At 48.2% G+C, this 23,267-nt stretch overlaps 1 protein-coding gene across 1 annotated transcript in view; it reads right to left on the minus strand.

Annotated features, from left to right (window-relative positions):
- PLEKHD1 (pleckstrin homology and coiled-coil domain containing D1) overlaps positions 1-16,610 on the minus strand; it is a 292,760-nt gene extending 276,150 nt beyond the window's left edge. Inside the window, exon 1 of the mRNA XM_078661983.1 lies at positions 16,468-16,610. Coding sequence (XP_078518109.1) covers positions 16,468-16,610 — 143 coding nt within the window. The remainder of the gene's footprint in view (positions 1-16,467) is intronic.
- Between the last annotated feature and the right edge of the window lie 6,657 nt (positions 16,611-23,267).

Raw genomic sequence — 23,267 nt, forward strand, 5'->3', positions numbered from 1 at the left:
TTGTAGTCCTTAGCCTTATGTAACATTTCCTATACATTGATTTGGATGTATGATGGTACAACGCGGTACATAACACCACAGTACCATCACAATGCAGCTTTTACAACGCAAGTCGTTAAGTCGTTACCACGACTTGCGCTGTAGGGTGCTGGACTTAGGAATAGTATGATTTACTATTCCAACTCCAGCCTACGTACAGTAGGGAAGGTGTTGGAATAGTAAATCACACTATTCCTTAGTCTAGAGCGCCCTCCAGCGCAAGTCGTGGTAACGACTTGCGTTCTAAAATCCGCGTTGTAATGGTACTGCGGTGTTATGACCGCGGCGTAATGGTTGTTTCCCACTGATTCACACACATATGATTGATTGTCTCTGTGTAATGTGTGTGTGATGTAAAATGCTCTGACATCCTAAACTGGTTGGTATGGGTGGGGCTATATGTCTAATCAAGTACATCTGAGAGAGAGTGCTTATGGAGACATGAGGGGCCACTGTTAAAGGGTGGTAGTGAGGGACTCCTTGGGGGCCGCCACAAACATTGTCGCACAGGGCGTCACCGGCGCTAAAGCCGCCCCTGGTAACCGTCACGCGGTCCTCGGAGGCTTTAAGTAAGTCTAGTTTCAGTGTGGTTTAAGTCACATGGAATCAATTCAGTTTTTGATGCTTTCATCTGCCTGCACTCTCTGCATGATTTTATCTCTTTATTTATTTATCAGCTGCTTTGCATCTCTTCCTCTCTTGGGGTTTCTGGGGCACTTTACGGCGGTTCCTTCTGGTCCATCCACTGGGGGCAGCCAGGGGCAAATGGTGTAAAGTATTGAGAAAATACAGGGCGCCATGCTAAGCCCCCAACTCACCCGCCTGTTCCTATCATCCATGTGGCTGACTCCGCCCCAGCCCTACCAGCCTGTCAATGAGCTCAACAATGACCTGCTAATTAGTTTGTGACTGACTCTACATCAACCCCTCCTGTTCAAACAAAAAGATCTGTATTGAGAGTTTGAGTTTAAAAATATTTTTAGAGCGCACGTTCACCAAGCGGTTTCATGGCGCTATGCAGTACTACAAATCCAAAGGGCAGGAAAAACTAGGCACCCAGGGGAGCGTTTTAGGAGGGAAAGGCTTGGGTAAAAAGAAAAGTTTTAAGTGCCTTGCGGAAAAGGGAATACTGAGGGCAGGATCTCAAGAGGATTGGGAGAGAGTTCCAGAAGGCAGGGGCAAGAGTAGAAAATTTGGAGCCTCCCCATTTTTTTCGTTTGAAGCGGGGGACTGCAAGAAATTGTAAGGCAGATGAGCGCAGTTCCCTAGTCGGGGTGTAAGAGTGAATTACAGAAGTGATGAAGGTAGGGGTCGAGCCAGACCGGGCATTGAAAATGATGCAGCCCAGCTTGAACTGGGCGCGTTGCTGAATGGGGAGCCAGTGTAGGGATTTAAGGAGGGGCGTGACGTGATGCGATTTAGATAGGTTAAAAACTAGGCGTAAAATGAGAGCCTGATCTCATTTTACACTCATTTTAAGTACATATATAACTGTTATCGCCTTGCTAAGGCTCTTCGGAGTAATTATCCACTCCAGTAAATTTAAAAAAAAGAGATTTCAGGTTGGGTCAGCATCTTCATGCAAGAGGACTTTTATTAGAACTTTGAGGACAGGAGACATTTCCATTATCGCAGGCGAATAACTCTTCTGCAACCCTACTGGCCTGTCTAACCCCCAGCAGTATTATTAAACTCGGACCTGACGTGTGACTGACCTTGCTACAGCCACACTTGCCTTTCGGGGTCTTCTGCTTGCCCCTGACATATCACCGACTATTAATTGTTCCTAGCATCCTTCAGAGGCACCATTCTGCCAGGAGTGCCTCCTAATGGTTTTTATTTTTTGATAAACGTAAATCAATCCATGGTATCTCTGCATGTAATATATGCCATAAAGTACCCCTACCATATATTATAAGGATATTGCAACTCACAGATGAGTTCCATCACTATATAAATAAAAATGATGCTGACGTTTCTGCAAGGCATGAGTGGATTACGGTGGCATTTTGGCAGCGATTTGGAGACAGCATGCCCTGTACGCAAGGGTGGCTCCTACAAAGTGGCGCAGTAGCATTGCCTCACTGGTCAGAGTTGGCAGCTAAAAAATAAAATGATATTTCATTATTGTTTTATTTTTAAGCAGCTGGCTCAGCCAGCGGGTGCAGGGAGGGGCAGGGCACGGAAGTGGGAGGAGGAGTGCTTCGTGCACTCCCTACGTGAGCATGTACGTTTGGCCGGCTCTCTCTGGCCGACCAAAAGACACATGCGCACTTAGGTTTCTCTAACCAACGCTGCATTGAACATCTGGGCTGGAGAAACCCCACTGACTCCCTAACCTGAGCAGAGTGTCTTTCCAGCCCACTCAGGCTAAACCCTGCGCTGCTCTCAGCGCGGGGATTGGACAGAGAGTCTGTGACGTGATGCTAGCGTCTGCTGGGACCAGGAAGAGCCAGCACAGAGGCGCGATGCTGGAGGTGGCCAGCAGCAAGTAAGTTTAACTTTTTATTATAGTAAAACTCCCTCTCCCTTGCGCTCCTGTTCCCGCTCTCCTTCCCCCCTGCGCTCCCCCCCCCCACTTTATTTATGTGGCGGCCGCCACTGGTGCCAGGGTTACTTACCTGCCTCTCCATCCACTCCCTGGCGCCTCGGTCCCCCATCATAATGACCCCTGATGAAACAAGCATTTAGCCAGGGGAATATCAGGATGTTATAGTGGGCAGAGAACACATTAAGGATGTCACACCTTGTGCACGAGGGAGAAAAGGTGTGTGCTGACGTCAGCCCTAAGTGCCACTCTCCCTGTAGTAGCTGCTGCAATCAGAGGCGAATTCGGCAGACAGTTGTGGTCACCTGGAAATTCCAAATTTTCCAGAATTCAAATGGAGTCCAGTGTAGAACATAGGACAGACAGACACCTGGGGAATGGCAGCCACATTGGATCTCTAATTTGTTGATGAGTTTTTTGTGCTAGTTTATGTAATGCGAACTCGACCCAAAGTTATTGGAGCTCTTAACTCGAGCACCAATTATATTACACAAGGTCACATTTTTTTAGGCATGCGGAGATTAAGTGATTTGCACAGAATCATAGGATGTTGAGCCGACGCCGAGATTCAATCCGCTTTCCCCAGCTCCTAGGTTGGCAGTGTTTGGAGATAATGGCACATTCTGTATCAATCCTTAACAGATTGACACTTGTGGGTCATCATATGGATAAAGAAGGGAAAGTCAGTGTGTACCCGCATGACCAATGGATTGAACCACGTGGAAGACTACACCGCCACACAACACACCTTTACCCTACGACTCCAGCTTGGTGGGGAATGCCATCAGGTAAATCAAACAGCACGACAATCTCCCCACCATTTTTTCTTTGCTTTATATAGTATTTGTAAACCCCAAACGTACATCTCAGACGGGGTTTCTTGGCGCTATAAAGACAACTAAGAGTGGTTCAACCACAAATGTGGATTGCACCACCAATTCCGAGTTCCAAAATGATTATGTCCATCCAATACTTGTTATTTCAAAATATCTTTATTCTTCACTTCAAAATTTAGTTCAAACAGCCAACGCATTTCGTCCAACTTCCGTGGACTTCCTCAGGGCGTAATATCTAATTATGTTCGTTGACCATGTAACACTACACGGTCAAAGACGCATGACCATGGTGGTTTGAATGGATACACAAGCGCGGCATAAGAGCAGAGTAATATTGAACGTACCCTGGATACAGGAGGGATCAGTTCAAACGAAAGACATACACTGTAGTACAGGAACCTAACAGTGTTGTTTTAAATGCCAGAAATCATTGAAGAACATAATTAGATATTACGCCCTGAGGAAGTCCACGAAGTTGGACGAAACGCGTTGGCTGTTTTAACTAAATTTTGAAGTGAAGAATAAAGAAATTTTACAATAACAAGTATTGAATGTACATAATCATTTTGGAAGTCGGAATTGGTGGTGCAATCCAAATTTGTAGTTGATTCAACATTGGTCTTGGTGACTGCCCTCTGGAAAGAGTGGGAGTGGTGGATGTGCACACTGCATGAGTGTAATACTCGAAACATTGGACTTATTGTGAAGGATTTTTGCTTTGGGGGAAGTGCGCTACATGTGCATTGGTATGTAGATGTTTGGCTTGCTGTTTCGTCTTGGTACAACACCTAAGAATGGTATTGTTGCACATTTACAGAAGTAAATCAAATAGCTAGCTTTTGGTGACACTTCTAGTTGGTGTGGTTCCTTTTTTATGGCAGGAGCAGGGAATTACATAGTTTAGGGCCAATATTCCCCATAGCTCTTCAGCCCCAATGATTCTTTACAAATTTCCTATATTTAAACATACCTTGCAATGCAGAAGGAACTTTGGGTGGAGGTTGGAATTTTTTAAACTGAAAAGATGGGTCCAAAGGCCTAGCTCAAGATTTAATAAATTGGATCATTTGCCTCACTTTAAACCTGTGAAGCCTCTTGATTTTGCCATTTTTTTAAACACAGCTGATGATGAACAAACTATAGTCTGGTGATACATTTTGTTGGAAACCCCAAAAAAGCAGCACTACAATAGTTGAGCCTAGAGTGGGCAAAGAATGACAAAAAGGCAATAATCTACACACATCTTCAGGTGGTAAAAACATAACTCAACCAGAGTTTAAATCTGGTTGGTCAGAGAGATGCCCTGGTCCAGGCCCACTGAAAGGGGCCATAACTTATTGGCCCATAAATTAAGAATATAAGCACATCTCCAAGAGCATCTCCTGGGTAGCCTTTTTGATCCTAAAGTAAGTTACATGGGCCTGGATCTTCAAGGAGCTGCAACTCTTGCTCCACTACATCAATTGCTGAGGTCACCCAGGGACACGGTCCCATCACCATCATCTTGCTGTCAGCCAAGTTGGGACAGCGAGAGGAAGAAGACGATGGCTTTGATGTCCGCTCTCATCTACTAACCTTAATAAAGACATCATCAGCAGTGAATCAGCCAGAGCCTGAGAAGGTTGGATCACACTGGAGGGAGCTGGTGGTTAAGTATCTGCTGAACAAACAGCATCTCTGGCCCAGCATGGTTTGATTCAACTATTTAAGATGCAAAAAGCATTTTTTTGCGCTTTCTGTATAAAGTGGATGAACTTGTGCAGTTGAAGTTTTGAAGACTTTTTGATCTTATCGCAGTAGGACGCGCGCCAGACACAATCTAAGATTCTTTTGTAAAACCCTCTGAGAACCGCCAACACCCTGGAGCTGCTGAACCCTAAGACGTCTAGACTGAACTAAAGTAAAATCGAGTTGTGGGGTGAAAATGGTCAAGGTGTTTAGAGGGACGGTATATACCGGACCTGACGTCACCGAGGAGGGAGCTCGAGACTTATTAAGACCTATCGGGATGACAGGCTTTTTCTCTCATTTGGCACTTCGAGGCTGGTTGAGGCCTAGTTTGCAGCCTCCACACAGGTTATCTAATTTGTCCAAGTTTGTGTGCGTATTTGTCTTACGTTGGCATTAAGGATGTCAAACTGAAAAGATGGGCCCCTGAAAACACTGAGCTCCCCTCCCCTAAAAACGCAAAGTGTATGGATGTGCGATAATGGGGGTCAAAACATTAAGGTCAACTGCAAAAATAGTTCTGAAAAGGCCCAGAAAATGACAACAGTTTGGTTGGAATTCTATGACATATGTTTTGCAAAATATTTCTTGGGTACTAATTTGATTAGTAAATTATACTCTCAAGTACATCGAAGGCCTTACATCTTAGCCACATCTTTTAATTATTTTCCGAACTGCTTTATGTCCTCTAAATAAAGATACTGTTTCAGTGTGCGTGTTTTCACACGCTCCGCCTTCTCCCACCCAGGCTTCGTTTCCAACTGCTCCTGTTTTATTTTTCTTTAGTTTGAGCACTCCCCACGAGTGCTCGTGTTTTTAAACGCTCCCTCTCCTCCCACCCAGGCTTCATTTTGAACAAGGTAGTTTTTAGGAATCTGAGCACACAATCTGCATTTAAAAAGGAAGGAACAATTAAACACTGCTGTTGATCAGTTTAAAAAGACTTTGAGTAAATAAATTTTTCAAAGTTTTGGGGGGCTTGAAATAACAATGCATGATTTTAAACGTGCGTGAAGTGTCATTATGCTGCTCAGGAACAAGATCACAGCCGACCAGCTCGCCACCTCCCTGAGCCAGCACCCTCCTGCCAGCTCAGCGAACCCCAGCCAGGCCGCCGACAACCTCACGAAGTGGATCGGCGACTGCGCGGACGAGCTCGCCCCGCTAAGGACCCCGCCCAGCAGACCCGGCAGCAAGAAGGCCCCATGGTTCACCGACGAACTCAAGAGCTCCAAGAAGAACTGCCGAACCCTCGAGAAAGCCTGGAGAAGGGAACCAACACCGGACAACTGGACCACCTTCAAGCTTGCCACCCGGAAGCACCACCAGATGATCCGCGCCGCCAAGAAAACTGCCTTCAAGGACCGGCTGGACAACAACGCACACAACTGCAAGGAACTCTTCAACATCGTGAAAGAGCTTTCCAACCCCAGCGCAGGAAACAACGACATCACCCCATCGCAAGACCTCTGCAACTCCCTCGCCTCATACTTCCACAACAAGATCGCGGACATACACAACAGCTTCAACAACCAACCAACGTACACCACGACCGAACCACCACCCCCCACCACCACCCTCCGCGCCTGGACTCCGATCAGCACCGAAGACACCGTCCGCACGATGAACTCCGTCCACTCCGGATCTCCGACCGACCCCTGCCCTCACCACGTCTTCAACAAGGCCGACGCTGTCATCGCACCCCACCTGCGAGACATCATCAACACATCCTTCGACACCGCCACCTTCCCTGAGAGCTGGAAGCATGCCGAACTCAGCGCTCTACTCAAGAAACCCACAGCGGACCCCACCGAACTCAAGAATTACCGCCCCATCTCGCTCCTCCCGTTTCCAGCCAAAGTCATCGAGAAGACCGTCAACAAGCAGCTGGCAGCCTTCCTTGAGACGAATGGTTCCCTCGACCCCTCACAGTCTGGCTTCCGAGCCAACCACAGCACCGAGACCGCCCTCATCGCCGCCACCGATGACATCCGAGCCCTGATGGACAACGGAGAAACAGCGGCCCTCATCCTCCTAGACCTCTCCGCGGCATTCGACACTGTCTGCCACCGCACCCTAGTACAGCGCCTCAGAAACGTCGGAATCCAGGAGAAGGCTCTGGGATGGATCATCTCCTTCCTCGACGGAAGAACGCAGAGAGTCCGCCTACCACCGTACAAGTCAGAGGCCACCGATGTCATCTGCGGCGTCCCTCAAGGATCCTCGCTGAGCCCCACCCTCTTCAACGTCTACATGAGCCCCCTCGCGGCCATCGCACGCCAACACGACCTCAACATAATCTCCTACGCCGACGACACCCAGCTGATACTCTCCCTGACCAACGACCCTGCCGCCGCCAGAGCCAACCTGCACGAAGGGATGAAAGAGGTAGCCGAATGGATGACGACCAGCCGCCTGAAACTGAACTCAGACAAGACGGAGGTCCTCATCCTGGGCTCATCGCCCTCCGCCTGGGACGACTCCTGGTGGCCTCCCGCCCTGGGCACCGCACCCAAACCGACGGACCACGCACGCAACCTGGGCTTCATCCTGGACTCATCCCTCTCCATGACCAGGCAAGTCAACAACGTCTCCTCGGCGTGCTTCAACATCCTACGCATGCTACGGAAGATCTTCTGGTGGATCCCCACCGAGACCAGGAAGACCGTCACCCAGGCCCTCGTCACCAGTCGACTGGACTACGGCAACGCCCTCTACGCCGGTACCACCGCCAAGGTCCAGAAGAGACTCCAGCGGATCCAGAACGCCTCAGCCAGACTCATCCTCGACATCCCACGAACCAGCCACATCTCCGGACATCTGAGAGACCTGCATTGGCTCCCCGTCAACAAAAGAATCACCTTCCGCCTCCTCACCCACGCACACAAAGCCCTACACAACCAAGGCCCGAGCTACCTCAACAACCGTATCAACTTCTACGCTCCCAAACGCCACCTCCGATCAGCCAACCACGCCCTCGCCGCCGTCCCCCGCATCCGAAGAGCGACAACAGGAGGAAGGTCCTTCTCCTATCTGGCCGCCAAGACCTGGAACTCCCTCCCGACCAACCTGCGCCTGACCCAAGACCACCTCTCCTTCAGGAAGAAGCTGAAGACCTGGCTGTTCGAGCAGTAGCGGCACCCCCCTCCCCCCAGTGCCTTGAGACCCTACGGGTAAGTAGTGCGCTCTATAAATGTCTTTGATTGATTGATTGATTGATCAGGGATTTCAATTCGAGCTTTGTTCTGCAGTGTAGTGGGTCCCTCTAGCAACTGAAAACAGAATATCCCACACCATATCCCATCACATTCTATTTGCGTTATTCCATGCAGGCTGGGTCTTGACGCTTTTTTACATGTCTTTGAACCATGCTGAACAGTAGCCTTGCTGTATTCAACATGGCTAAGAGACATTGACAACGGCAATAGATCTCAGATTGCGGAGACCTTTTGGATTTGCCAATGCTTGTTTTTTGTTGCAGTTGATTGCATGAACTTGGACACCAATCAGGAGAGTACATGATGCAATTTATATATATTAGCAGAAGTACGTTAAGTGCCAGTGTCCAGGCAAAAAAGACACACTGTATAGGTGACAGCTGCAGAGGTTGACACTCCAGCAGACTCTCAATGACAGATACCATTCCACAATGACCCTGGGCAATAGCTTGCTTAATCTTCCCGACGGCCCCCAGCGCCTAGAGACCCTTACGGGTGATTGTGCGCTTTACAAATGTGGATTATTATTATTATAATGCAAGTATTGCAGCAATAAACAAGCATTGTCAAAGGCAATAGGGCCAGCATGACTAATTGGCATTCCCTATGGTTTTGGACAAGCTTCTCTCCATCAGTTTGCCTCAGCCTTCAATACTTTGAAAGTTTTCCATGGGGTCACGCAAAGTCCAGTTAAGTGTAGTGAAAGATGAGGGTAGACACCCAAAGTATGAAGAATGGGACATAAAGATTCCAGTGTAACAGAAAAGTACTGAAATATTGGGCATAAAAACAACACAGTGCCCTGGGGTAACATCTAAAGTGTTGTTGACGCACATTGTTAGTCCAGCTGGTTTCAAAATCAGTTCCAACAGGGATACTGCCAATAAATCCATATCTAGCTGCCATTCTGCGCCATTGTGCATCTCTGGTTGCCCCCGGGAAGGTCATCCAGTCCTCCCTTGGTGAAAACATTCACAGCATTTCAAACATGAAAAGACTCGGAGAGCAACAGTGAGCAACGGGGGTATATGCTGGCGACTGCCTGCAGAATGTAAGCACCGTGACATATGTATGTGGTATTATGAATATGTGATGTTACAACGCGACCAAAATGATCGCAATAGTTTTTACAACGCAAGCCGTTATAACGACTTGCGCTGGAGGGCGCTGGACTTAAGAGTAGTACGATTTACTATTCCAACACCAGTCTACGTACAGTAGGGAAGGTGTTGGATAGTAAATCTTACTATTCCTTAGGTTATAGCGCTCTCCAGTGCAAGTCAATGTAGCGCTTGCGTTGTAATGACAGCGTTCTAAATGCCTCGCAGTGTAATCACCACGATGTAAAGGATGTTTCCCGGTATTACATATTGTAGACCTAAACATAGGGCAGAGGAGAGCTGTACAGGGTCAGAGGCAAAGACACGGTCAACAAGTGACTGCAGAGGTAGCTTGGCTCTAGGAGCAGTAGTGGGCTGTTACTGCACTGTGATGTAGTGTTCTTTAAAGAGATGCGTCTTCAGCTCTTTCTTAAACCGAAGGTGGATGAAACGGTCCTGATTGATACAGGGATGTTAGTTTAGGTCATTGGCACATAGATGGACATGGCCTGCTGCCTTATTTATTTCTTATTTTTGTCACTTCATCATCTCCAGTCTGATGGTGTCCTGGCTGCTGCTGTGCCGAGAGCCCCCAGAGATGGTGAGCTTTGAGCCAGGTAGGCAGGGGTGCTGGTTTTGAAGAGGGTGCAGGCGACAAGCGCAATGAGAAGGAGAAAACAGGCCAGGGGCTCCTTTTACTTTATTTGAGAGGGAGTTAATATAAGGTCCCGTTCCCACGGCCAAGGGTAGTTACAGCAGACACTATTGGTCAGCACAGCTAAACTGAGACGGGATGGAAGCATTATTGAAAATAGCCAATATGTCTCATGCAAATGCATCTAGGGGTCCCAGGTATTCATTTTTTTTAATTTCCACCTGGATTTATGTATTTCGATTTTTCTGCATTTTATTGATGTTTATCCATATTTTTTAAGTAATTTATTTTATTTAAAACATGTCAGAAATATTGAAATGTTTAGAACATACATTAGAATATAAACAATATTTTGAGTAAATAAAGTAAAATTCCTAATGATTTTGACAGTCTGATTTTGAAGAACACAGACATTTCCTCAGTTGCACCGCAACATCGAAGAATGGCACTCACAACAGCAGCAGGAGCGTCAACCCGCCTGCCCCAGCACCCTCAAAAACTTGAAAAACAAAACGATAATAAGATGGGTTTAAATCCCATTTTATTATCTTTTTATTTTTATTCTAAGTGACTGTGTGCCGAGTCTTGGAGGCGGGCTCAGGGGGTGACAGTACTGGAGGGGGAGTGGTGGGCAGCACAGTTATCACCACGCCTTACAGTCTGGCTGCCGTCTCAGGACGGCCAAACCGACATGCGCACTGAAGCTCTCTCCAACCCGAGCTGCGTTTCTGGGTTGGAAACAGCAGGCCCGGGCTCCCAGTCTCCCTAGGAACACAAATACATGGCTCTCAGGCCAGTCCTGAAGCTGCTCTTATGCATGAGATCAGCTTCAGGATTGGCCGCAGGGCTGTCTGGGAGCTTGTGCCTGCAGGGGACAGGAGCAGAAGTGCGCGATGCTGGAGGGCGGCAGGTAAGTTCTTTTTTCTTTTTTTATTTGTCTCCGTTGTCCCCCATCAACCCCCCTGACCACCCATCCCACCTCTTTTCCTTGACACGAGCCACTCCTGACTCACACTAATAAATGGAAGGCAGAAGAATGGGTATTTCATTGTTTTATGGGGGAGCCTGAAGTTGAAACTAGTTACTCTGAAAATGATTAATTGCTAAATAAATCACTGTGTGGCTTCAGCCCTAGAAGCATCCATGTGTAACAGATGAAGAGGATTTGGAGGTTACTGACCCCCGTCGGCAGTGTGACGGAAGACATTATCTCCACTACCCTTGCGGACTGCAGTCTGCCAAATTTAGAGATGACCTCAGCCCGAGGACATTGTTGTACCTGAATTGAAATGTGACATTTATAAAGCGCAAACTGTCACTCCGAAAGGAGCCTCCTGGCGCTGTACAGATAACAAACAGCAATGGAGAATGGAGACCTAGATGAGGGCTTGACAGAGTTCGTTTGATGCTCCATAAATCCAGGTCTTTAGGGCCTTCCTAAACTGCATTTCAGGTTCTATCGATCCCAATTTATTTGGCATAAGATTCCAGGCCTTTGCACCTAACACGGTTGCAGATTTCCCTCCCCCGTTTTAAGTTTAAAACCAGGCGGTTTTGAGTAGGTTTGCAAACGAAGATCTGCGTGTCCTCGTTGTGGTGTATGCTGTGAATTTTGTGGAAAGATATACTGGCTCCAGTTGGCGGATAGCTCTGAAGGTGGTGACAAGAAGTTTGAATAAAATTCTCTTGTGTAGCAGGAGCCAGTGAAGAGATTTCAGTGATGCTGATCCTGAAGCCCTACGGGGAAGTTTTAAAAGCAATCTAGCTGCTGCGTGCTGCACTACCTGCAGCCTCTTCAGGGTTGATTTATTCACCCCTGCCAGGAGGCTGTTACCAGGGCCAGACTGGGAACCAAAACCGGCTCTGGCAAAGTGCTCGGCCACCTCCCCACCGCCCCTGCGGGGGGGGGGTTGTGGGTGCAATCACGCTCTTTGCCAGGGCCGGTTTTCGGCCGATTTTGTTACAGTGCCATTTGTGCAGCTATGCTGCAAAAACGGCCCCCAAGGGCCCAAAACCGGCCCACACCCATTCGGCCCAACGGGGGATTGCCCGGTGCCCGCAAAGGCCAGTCTGGGCCTGGCTGTTACGGTAGGCTAGGAACAAAGTATCAACTCCACCGCAACTGTTTTCCTAGCTGAAAGCGGGATCAGATCCCAAACAAAATTCTGGGTTTTGATTAGGCCTTGACAGAACCGCTATCACAGCTGTGCCCGTCAAAGTACATAGAGTGTACGGGGAGCCCACTGTCATTTTCAATGGCCATTCAACATACTTTTAAACTTTTGTAATCTTTTCAGAAGCAGAATCCCAAAGCAGGAGTTTGTATTTGAAAAACAAAAAACAAATGACCCCCACACCAGGGGAGTTTTCTCCCAGGGTATGGGGTAGGTATTTGTTTTTTTCTATTTTTTCTAGTATGTGGCGAGTAAAAAAAAGGACATTACAATGTCGAACCTAAATAGAGTGAGTGGTGCAATGCACTTCCTCTGATGGCCCATACTCTGTTGGGAGGCTGAAGGAGGCTTTCCGTCAACAAAACCAAATTATGGAGGCTTCGGCGGTGTAAAGATTACGGTAAAAACAGACTCTAAATGAGGTGGGCGGGCCAAGAGTTTGGCAGACGGGGGCGCTGCCATGTTTGCGGAACAGTGCCCGCCCTCCAAACTGTCAATCAGGCCCTGACTCTGTGGTACCTACAAACATCTCAAGCTGTTAAGAAACCTGCACCCCCTTCACCCCTTTTCAGTCTGCACAGGCATTACCTGACATTTGTGAGCTGCAGGATTAAGAGTAGCTCAAAAGAGGACATACTTTCTGCATTAAAAAAAACGACAAAAAAACCATTGGAAAACACGTTTTCCATCTCTATTTCAGAGAATAAAAAAAATAAAAAATAAAAAAAGCATCAGTTAAATGTCAGATAAATTCAAAGGCCGCCAGGATTATAATAATTTACTATATATTATGACCAGTGCATGAAATGGAAAATAGAAGTGCAGGTACTCTGTACCAGAGTATCTGCGTGTTTAAAAGAAGTGACGGTACTCTCGAATTAAAAGTATTACGTCACTCTTGATAAGTGCCGGTACTCTCCCTCTCAAAATAAAAAAGTGCCAGTACTCAGTACCGGACAGTGCCGGCCCATTTAAAGCACTGATTATGACCATATATTGCTATTGAGAGCCCAAGTGAGAGTCTGGCTGGCGGATTTTGCTCATCCGCAGGCGCAGTAAACTCTGCGCATTTAGACATCTCTGCGATTGTGGCTCATACATGGAAATTACCGGCCAAATTTCAGCCAAAGTGGTCAATTTTACCGTAGATTTACGGCCACTTGGCAACTCTGCTGGTGGATTTTACGACAGGACCCTGTCTCACCTCAGGGATTTTAAAATGCTGAGAATGCACCTCTAAAGAGAGGTGCGCCGCTGTCAACACCCCCAACCTCCCTGGCCGCTGTTTGAAAAGTGAAGTCCAGGGTTCAATGGGTCCCTCAGGCCTCTGGGCCCGGTGCCACTGCACCTGCTGCACCAAGGGGGGCTAGGCCTCTGTTTCCCTGCCCCTGCAGGGAGGAGGGGGGTGCTTGTAGGCAGCAGAGGGGTTGCGTTCACAGTCTCTCGTTGCTACTTCTCCAGTGTCTTCAAGGCAGAGATATTTGAAGGATTATTCTGTTCTAATCCTGGCGGATGTCCAGTTACGGACATGGCGGATTTACCGCCACCGGATTTGGCTGTTTTGGCCTACTCGGTAACAGAGATAGCGCATGGTTCGGCGGATTTAGGTGGATTTTCTCACAGTTGTTGGAACTCTAGATCAGAGGGAATTCCTCTGCTGGCAGATTTAAGTCATCTGCGAGTTTTTTCACCGTCTGCCACTAAATCAGGCTCTACAGTTTTTTTTTATCTGCCATAAAAATTAATGAACCGCAACGTAATGGTCATTGGAGACCTTTCAGAGAACTGTTTTTAGCGCCAATTAGTTCCAGATAAATGAACATGTCTCATTGGCCGTTTGAGGATGATGTCTGCACACAGAGCTTCGTGACTGATAGCGCAGGTCTTCTGGTGGCTGAGTTAGTGGGTGTGGAAGGGGGAGATTTGGAATCTAATCCCGGCTTCCTCAATCGGCCGCACTGTGTGATTTTAGGCACATGGGGGTGCCATCGACGACTTCTTGAACGCCACTGTAGAGATCTATAAAGTCAGGTCTGCGCCTTAGCTTCTGCGCTACTGTGCGTAACTTCAGCATCCTATGTTGGTGGTAAGGGTGGGGGCGGGGTGTGCCGGGAGCATATTCAAACGCACCTCTTCAAACCCCCGAACGAACGAGACAGCCCCCGCAGACCCGCAGGGAACGGGCATACCCGCCCCCTAACATTCCACTGACACCCTACATCACCGGAAGAGCCTGGCATTTCAAGCTAGTCAATATACCATGACACTGACTTAATGTATGGGCTCCATAGAAAACTTAAAAGGACAGCTGAGAGCATTTCTGTCAAACAGCGGCTTTGCCTTCCTATAGGGTCTTGTGAATTAACCCCCCCAGACAGACAAAAAACTGAACCTCTAAACAGCCTTATATAACATTGATACCCTATAGTTTTATCAAATCTGGGCAGTTCCCTCCTTCCAAGCAACAGGTCATACATAGCGTGCATATTCTATAAGGGTTTCATATATTCTTCCGTGGAGGGCTCCTCTTCCCCGAGGTACAAGACATAACAGTGGCAGCCCGAGGAGGTCTCGTAGAAAAATGTAGTGAGGGCAAAACTCCTCTTTCTAGGTTACAGGACATTACATATGGGTGAGATTGTATAGGTTCCTCTGCACCCTTTATAAGAGCAAATACCCGCCTCCCGAGGTACAGAACACAGCACCGGCATTCTATAAGGGACAGCATACTAAACGTATATGAACAGACTACCTTCAGAGCGACAGGATTTATATAGGATTAACATTCTATAGGGGTTCTTTTACCTCGTCACTTCTATAGGGCCAGTGCATGCCTTCCAGGGTATATGATGAGCCATTGACATTCCCTAGGGGTTCATTCAGACATTCCTATAAGGGCAGGGGATCAGCTTCAAGAGTACAGGGCAAGGTATAGGATTAACATCCTATAGGGGTTCTTTCAGAACATTTCCTCATATTTTATTAAGTCCCCCCAGACTCTCCTGTAAGAGTAGATGTCCACCTTCCAGAGACAGAACACAGCATAGGACTGGCATTCTATAGGCGTCCATTACAAACTCTTATCATTGCAGGCGCCCCCCGCCACTCTGCAAGACATACCAAAGGATTCGCATCCCATAGGGCGTCCTTTACACCATCCATAAGGGAAGGTACTCGTCTTCCAGGTACAGGACATGATATAGCGTTGATATTCTATAGGGAGTCCTTCAAAACGTCCTGTAAATGCGGGATACAGGACATGGCACATGACTGATATTCTATAGGTTTCATTTACACCCTCCTATAAAGGCAAGATACATAACATAGCGAGATTCTATATGGCTCTTTTAAACCCTCCTATAAGGGCAGGATACAGCACATGGCATAGGATTCTTTACACCATCTATAGGGGAAGGTACTTGCCTTCCAGGTACATGACATAGAATTGGCTCCTACACCATCTATAGGGGAAGGTACTCGCCTTCCAGGTACAGGACATGACATATAATTGGTATCCTACACTATCTATAGGGGAAGGTACTCGCCTTCCAGGTACAGGACATGACATAGAATTGGCATCCTACACCATCTATAGGTGAAGGTGCTCGCCTTCCAGGTACAGGACATGACATAGAATTGGCATCCTACACCATCTATAGGGGAAGGTACTCGCCTTCCAGGTACAGGACATGACATAGAATTGGTATCCTACACTATCTATAGGGGAAGGTACTCGCCTTCCAGGTACAGGACATGACATAGAATTTGCATCCCACACCATCTATAGGGGAAGGTACTCGCCTTCCAGGACATGACATAGAATTGGCATTCTACACCCTCTATAGGGGAAGGTACTCGCCTTCCAGGTACAGGACATGACATAGAATTTGCATCCCACACCATCTATAGGGGAAGGTACTCGCCTTCCAGGACATGACATAGAATTGGCATCCTACACCCTCTATAGGGGAAGGTACTCGCCTTCCAGGTACAGGACATGACATATGGTTGGCATTATTTAGGGGCAACCCTTCAGATTCTCCTCTAAGGGCAGAGTGCAGGAAGTAGCATAAGATGTACATCCTATAGGCTTCCTTTACATCTTCCTATAAGAACGAGGGGCGCCCCGGCTCCGTGGCCCCCAGCCCCCGCCCCGGCGCCCACCTCACCTCCGGGACCACTTGCCGGTCTGGCGTCCGAAGGGCTTCTTCCAGAGCACGCCGAAGAGCTGCACCTTGGTGCGGATGTCCAGGGCGTCCGAGTCCCCCTGGTCCAGGGAGGGCGACGGGGACACCGACTTGGACGAGAACATCTCTCCGTCTGCGGAGGCTCCGGCGCGGCTCCGGCGGGGCGGAGCGGAGGGACGGGGCTCGGCGGGGCGGAATAACGGGGCCAGCCGCGGGCGGAGGGAGCGGGGAGTGCGGGCGGCAGAGGCGGGGAGGCGGGGAGGCTCCAATCAATATCAGGGCTGCTGAGTCAATTACCTGCCCCCCGGCCCCCTGGCGACGGGGCGTGTCCGCGGAGCATCACTGAGCATCCTGGACTGAGGACAGCCTGTCCACTTAATATCCTGGACTGATACCAGCCTGCCCACTTAATACCCTGGACTGATACCAGCCTGTCCACTTAATATCCTGGACTGAGAACAGCCTGTCCACTTAATATCCTGGACTGAGAACAGCCTGTCCACTTAATATCCTGGACTAAGAACAGCCTGTCCACTTAATACCCTGGACTGATACCAGCCTGTCCACTTAATATCCTGGACTGAGAACAGCCTGTCCACTTAATATCCTGGACTGAGAACAGCCTGTCCACTTAATATCCTGGACTGAGAACAGCCTGTCCACTTAATATCCTGGACTGAGAACAGCCTGTCCACTTAATATCCTGGACTGAGAACAGCCTGTCCACTTAATACCCTGGACTGATACCAGCCTGTCCACTTAATATCCTGAACTGAGAACAGCCTGTCCACTTAATATCCTGGACTAAGAACAGCCTGTCCACTTAATACCCTGGACTGATACCAGCCTGTCCACTTAATATCCTGGACTGAGAACAGCCTGTCCACTTAATATCCTGGACTGAGAACAGCCTGTCCACTTAATATCCTGGACTGAGAACAGCCTGTCCACATAATACCCTGGACTGATACCAGCCTGTCCACTTAATATCCTGAACTGAGAACAGCCTGTCCACTTAATACCCTGGACTGATACCAGCCTGCCCACTTAATACCCTGGACTGATACCAGCCTGTCCACTTAATATCCTGGACTGAGAACAGCCTGTCCACTTAATATCCTGGACTGAGAACAGCCTGTCCACTTAATACCCTGGACTGATACCAGCCTGTCCACTTGATATCCTGAACTGAGAACAGCCTGTCCACTTAATATCCTGGACTGAGAACAGCCTGTCCACTTAATATCCTGGACTGATACCAGCCTGTCCACTTAATACCCTGGACTGATACCAGCCTGTCCACTTAATATCCTGGACTGAGAACAGCCTGTCCACTTAATACCCTGGACTGATACCAGCCTGTCCACTTAATATCCTGGACTGAGAACAGCCTGTCCACTTAATACCCTGGACTGATACCAGCCTGTCCACTTAATATCCTGAACCGAGAACAGCCTGTCCACTGAGCATCCTGGACTGATACCAGCCTGTCCACTTAATATCCTGGACTGATACCAGCCTGTCCACTTAATACCCTGGACTGATACCAGCCTGTCCACTTAATATCCTGAACCGAGAACAGCCTGTCCACTGAGCATCCTGGACTGATACCAGCCTGTCCACTTAATATCCTGGACTGATACCAGCCTGTCCACTTAATACCCTGGACTGATACCAGCCTGTCCACTTAATATCCTGGACTGAGAACAGTCTGTCCACTTAATACCCTGGACTGATACCAGCCTGTCCACTTAATATCCTGGACTGAGAACAGCCTGTCCACTTAATATCCTGGACTAAGAACAGCCTGTCCACTGAGCATCCTGGACTGAGAACAGCCTGTCCACTTAATATCCTGGACTGATACCAGCCTGTCCACTTAATATCCTGAACCGAGAACAGCCTGTCCATTGAGCATCCTGGACCGAGAACAGCCTGTCCACTTAATATCCTGGACTGATAACAGCCTGTCCACTGAGCATCTGGGACTGATAGCAGCCTGTCCACTGAGCATCGCTGAGCACCCTGGACTGATAACAGACTGTCCACTGAGCATCGCTGAGCACCCTGGACTGATAACAGCCTGTCCACTGAGCATCGCTGAGCACCCTGGACTGATAACAGCCTGTCCACTGAGCATCCTGGACTGATAACAGCCTGTCCACTTAATATCCTGGACTGATAACAGCCTGTCCACTTAATAACCTGGACTGATAACAGCCTGTCCACTTAATATCCTGGACTGATAACAGCCTGTCCACTTAATATCCTGGACTGATAACAGCCTATCCACTGAACATCCTGGGCTGAAACAGCATCTCGGCTGAGCATCCTGGACTGATAACAGAATCTCAGCTGAGCATCCTAGACTGATAACAGCATCTCAGCTGAGCATCCTAGACGGATAACAGCATCTCAGCTGAGCATCCTGGACTGAAACAGCATCTCGGCTGAGCATCCTGGACTGATAAAAGAAGCTTAGCTGAGCATCCTAGACTGATAGCAGCATCCTAGCTGAGCATCCTGGATTGAAAACAGCATCTCAGCTGAGCATCCTGGACTGATAACAGCATCTCAGCTGAGCATCCTGGACTGATAACAGCATCTCAGCTGAGCATTCTGGACTGGTAACAGCATCTCAGCTGAGCATCCTGGACTAATAACAGCATCTCAGCTGAGCATCCTGGACTGTTAACAGCATCTCAGCTGAGCATCCTGGACTGATAACAGCATCTCAGCTGAGCATCCTGGACTGATAACAGCATCTCAGCTGAGCATCCTAGACTGATAACAGCATCTCAGCTGAGCATCCTGGACTGATAATAGCATCTCAGCTGAGCATCCTGGACTGATAACAGCATCTCAGCTGAGCATCCTAGACTGATAACAGCATCTCAGCTGAGCATCCTAGACTGATAACAGCATCTCAGCTGAGCATCCTAGACTGATAACAGCATCTCAGATGAGCATCCTGGACTGATAATAGCATCTCAGCTGAGCATCCTAGACTGATAACAGCATCTCAGCTGAGCATTCTAGACTGATAACAGCATCTCAGCTGAGCATCCTGGACTGATAATAGCATCTCAGCTGAGCATCCTAGAATGATAACATCTCAGCTGAGCATCCTGGACTGATAACAGCATCTCAGCTCAGCATCCTGGACTGATAACAGCGTATGCTCAGTGCAGACGGACTGATAGCAGTGTGTCTACTGAACTTATTGTACCGATAAGTGTCCACTTAGCACAGTAGTCATACCAGAGTGTCCACTGAGCACACTAGACTGATAACAGCATCTCCATTTAGTACAGTAGACTAGAGTGATACCAGCTTGTCCATTGAGAACACTTGACTGATAACAGCATGGCTACTGAGCACACTTTATTTATTTTATTTTATTTATTTTATTTATGCATTTTTATATAGCGCGGACTTTACCCGAAGGTGTCAGAGCGCTTTACAATAGAAACAGAACTGATACATGAGAAAATTCCATGTGAACAAAATACAAAAGCAAGCGTTACATTAAATGAAGCAAAATTGACAATTGTGAGCCAGCAAAATACAAGAGGTAAATGACAATCGTGTGCCAACAAAATACAAGAGGTAGCAAACGGTGCATTACAAATGTGACAATCGTGAGCCAACAAAATACACGAGGTAGCAAACGGTGCATTACAAAAGTGACAATCGTGAGCCAACAAAATACAAGAGGTAGCAAACGGTGCATTACAGGAGGAAAAAGTGACGTGTGCCGGTTACAAAAGCGTACAAGATAAACATAAAGGTATAATACTGCAATATAAGGAGGACACTCAAGCACAAGAACAAACGTTACGTAGGCACTGGTGGCACTTGTGCAGGTATCGAAAACAACCAAATGTAAGAGGTAGAAAACAGTGTGTTACAAGAGAAAGTGACGGGTGCATGTTACACACGAGTACAAAACATGGGTAGAAGGATAATACTGCAAAAAATGGCGAACTCTCAGACCACATGAACACACTGGGAAGACACTTCCATAGTCAAGTTAGTAGATTAACTAAATGGAGGGGTATTCTTCAGATAATAGAGAGGGCAAGGATTACATTTGGAAGTGTCTTTGAAGGAGGAGAACTTTGAGGTCAGATTTGAAGGCCTGGGAGGAGGTGGTGGTCCGGAGCTGAGGCGGAAGTGAGTTCCAGATTCTCACTGTGCCGCCGGAAAAGGATTGGGCCATCGATCTTTCCTTCTTGAAAGTGGGAGGTTCAAGCAGTAGATTTTCCGCATTTCGTGATGGTCTAGAGCCTCCAGACAGTTTCAGCTTATTCGCCAGGTAGCGCGGGGAGGAGGAGTGCAAGGCTTTGTGGGTGATGCAGGCAGTCTTGTAGATAGCTCTAGCCTCGATAGGAAGCCAGCGGAGGGTGGATAGCATGGGAGTGATGTGGTCGCTTCTTTTGGCCCCAAAAATGAAACGAGCTGCTGAATGGAGAACAGACTTAAGGGGGGACAGGTGGGATTTGGGGAGGCCAGTCAGAAGAGAATTGCAGTAGTCCAGTCTGGAGAGGACCAGCGATTGGACCAGGGTTTTAAGGTCATGCTCCGGGAAGAAGAGACGAATCCCCCAAGGAAGGCGCAGTTGGTATCGGGCAGACTTTGCAATTGAATTAATATGGGAAAGTAGATTGAGTTTTGAGTCGAGTATGACACCAAGGGATTTTGCGCTGTCCACAATGATGGGTTTATTGTTCAGCAGATTCATCTGGTCCATCCATGATTGAACCGGGGGAGGAGAAAGTGAGGAGGAGAGGAGTAGGAATTCAGTTTTGGAGGGATTCAGAATCAGTTGATGTGTTGACATCCAGTTTTGAATGGAGTCGAGGGTAGAGTTAAGGATGGAGAGATCGTGAGTGGAGGCAACCTTGAGGTAGATTTGAGTGTCGTCTGCGTAGAGATGATAGTTGACCCCAGATTTACTTAGGAGATTTCCCAGAGGTTCCAAGTAGAGATTGAACAATGTGGGTGCAAGAATAGAGCCTTGGGGAACACCTTGGCCCACCGCCGAGGGAGATGAAAGACTGTCCGCTATTTTGATCATTTGGGATCTATCAGAAAGGAAAGAAGCAAACCATTTCAGCACAGTGCCCTCCATGCCCATTCTCTGTTGAGGAGTGTTGAGGAGGGTGTTGTGATTGACAGTGTCAAAGGCTGCCGAAAGGTCGAGGAGAATTAGAAGACAAGACCCCCCCGAGTCTAGTATTCGGAGCGCGTCATCGGTCACTTGCAGCAGGGCAGTTTCAGTGCTGCAGTTTTGGATGAAGCCGGACTGAAAATTGTCAAGAAGATCATTGTCCTTGATGTGACGAGAGAGTTGCTTCGCAACACATCTTTCTGTGATCTTCGCAAGAAAGGGTAGGTTAGTGATAGGGCGTCATTCGCATCCGCAGTGGACTGATGCCCCTCTTATACATGTGATGAGAGCATGCCCACTGTGTCTCTTATACATGTGATGAGAGCATGTCCACTGCGTCTCTTATACACGTGATGAGAGCATGTCCACTGTGTCTCTTACACATGTGATGAAAGCATGTCCACTGCGTCTCTTATACATGTGATGAAAGCATGTCCACTGCGTCTCTTATACACGTGATGAGAGCACGGCCGCTGCCCTTGTTATACGGTGATGACAGCATGTCGGATGCTTCTCTTATACATGTGATGAGAGCATTTCCGCTGCTCCCTTATACATCCGATGAGAGCTTGTCCGCTGCCTTGTTATACGTGATGAGAGCATGCCTGATGCCCCTCTTATACATGTGATGAGAGCCTGCCTGGTGCCCAAATTGTGTGTGTGATTGGAGCATGTCCACTGTCATGCATTGAGAGCATGTTTGCTGCCCATGTTGTGCACGTGATTGGAGCGTGTCCACTGTCATGTGATTAAGAGCACATGTGCTGCCAATGTTGTGAATGTGATTGGAGTGTGCCCACTGCCATGTGATGAGAGCATGTGTGCTGCCCATGTTGTGCATGTGATTGGAGAATGTCCACTGCCATGTGTCTCCTGCCCATGTTGTGCATGTGATTGGAGTATGTCCACTGCCATGTGTCTCCTGCCCATGTTGTGCATGTGATTGGAGTATGTCCACTGATTTGTGATGAGAGCATGTCTCCTGCCCATGTTGTGCACGTGATTGGAGCGTGTCCACTGCCTTGCGATGTCACTCTGAAAGGAGGGTGCCCCTTGTGCGCCCATCCTGACTTCAGAGCCCTGCTCTGTGGAGTGAAGCCATTGGATGGAAGCCATCAAGGACCATCCATGGTTGTTGGTTTCACCAACGCGACAATCAACAACCCTCAGAAATGCACCTTGACTTTCCAAGCAGTCTAGCACAGAGCGGGGGTGCAGTCTCTCCAGATCCAGACAGGGGAAACTTCCCCCCCAACCTGCTGCTTCCTATTTCATGCTTCTGTGAAGCGTCTCCACCAGGAATGGAGCATCAGGACCGCTGGCGGCGGTCTGCATGCGATGTGCATGAACCGTGATCTGGAGGTGGTAACACCCGGGAGGTGGGTGGGGTGAAAGGACGTAGAATCATAGGAGCAATTCCACCCTGCTCTTGGGTGGAATGGAGCAAACAAGAAAGCTAGGGAGGAGCAAGCCTCCCTGTAGGTCAGAGAGAGGACTGCCGGAGGAGTGGAGTTTGGTGGTGGGTGGGTGGCAGGGCACATCGAGTGATGGCTGGGTAGAAAGGGTTGAGGACAAACAGACATGAAGAAGAGGGTGTGGGCTGTCAATG

The sequence above is a fragment of the Lissotriton helveticus genome, chromosome 9 (assembly GCF_964261635.1).
Source record: "Lissotriton helveticus chromosome 9, aLisHel1.1, whole genome shotgun sequence".
In the NCBI taxonomy this organism is placed as follows: domain Eukaryota; kingdom Metazoa; phylum Chordata; class Amphibia; order Caudata; family Salamandridae; genus Lissotriton; species Lissotriton helveticus.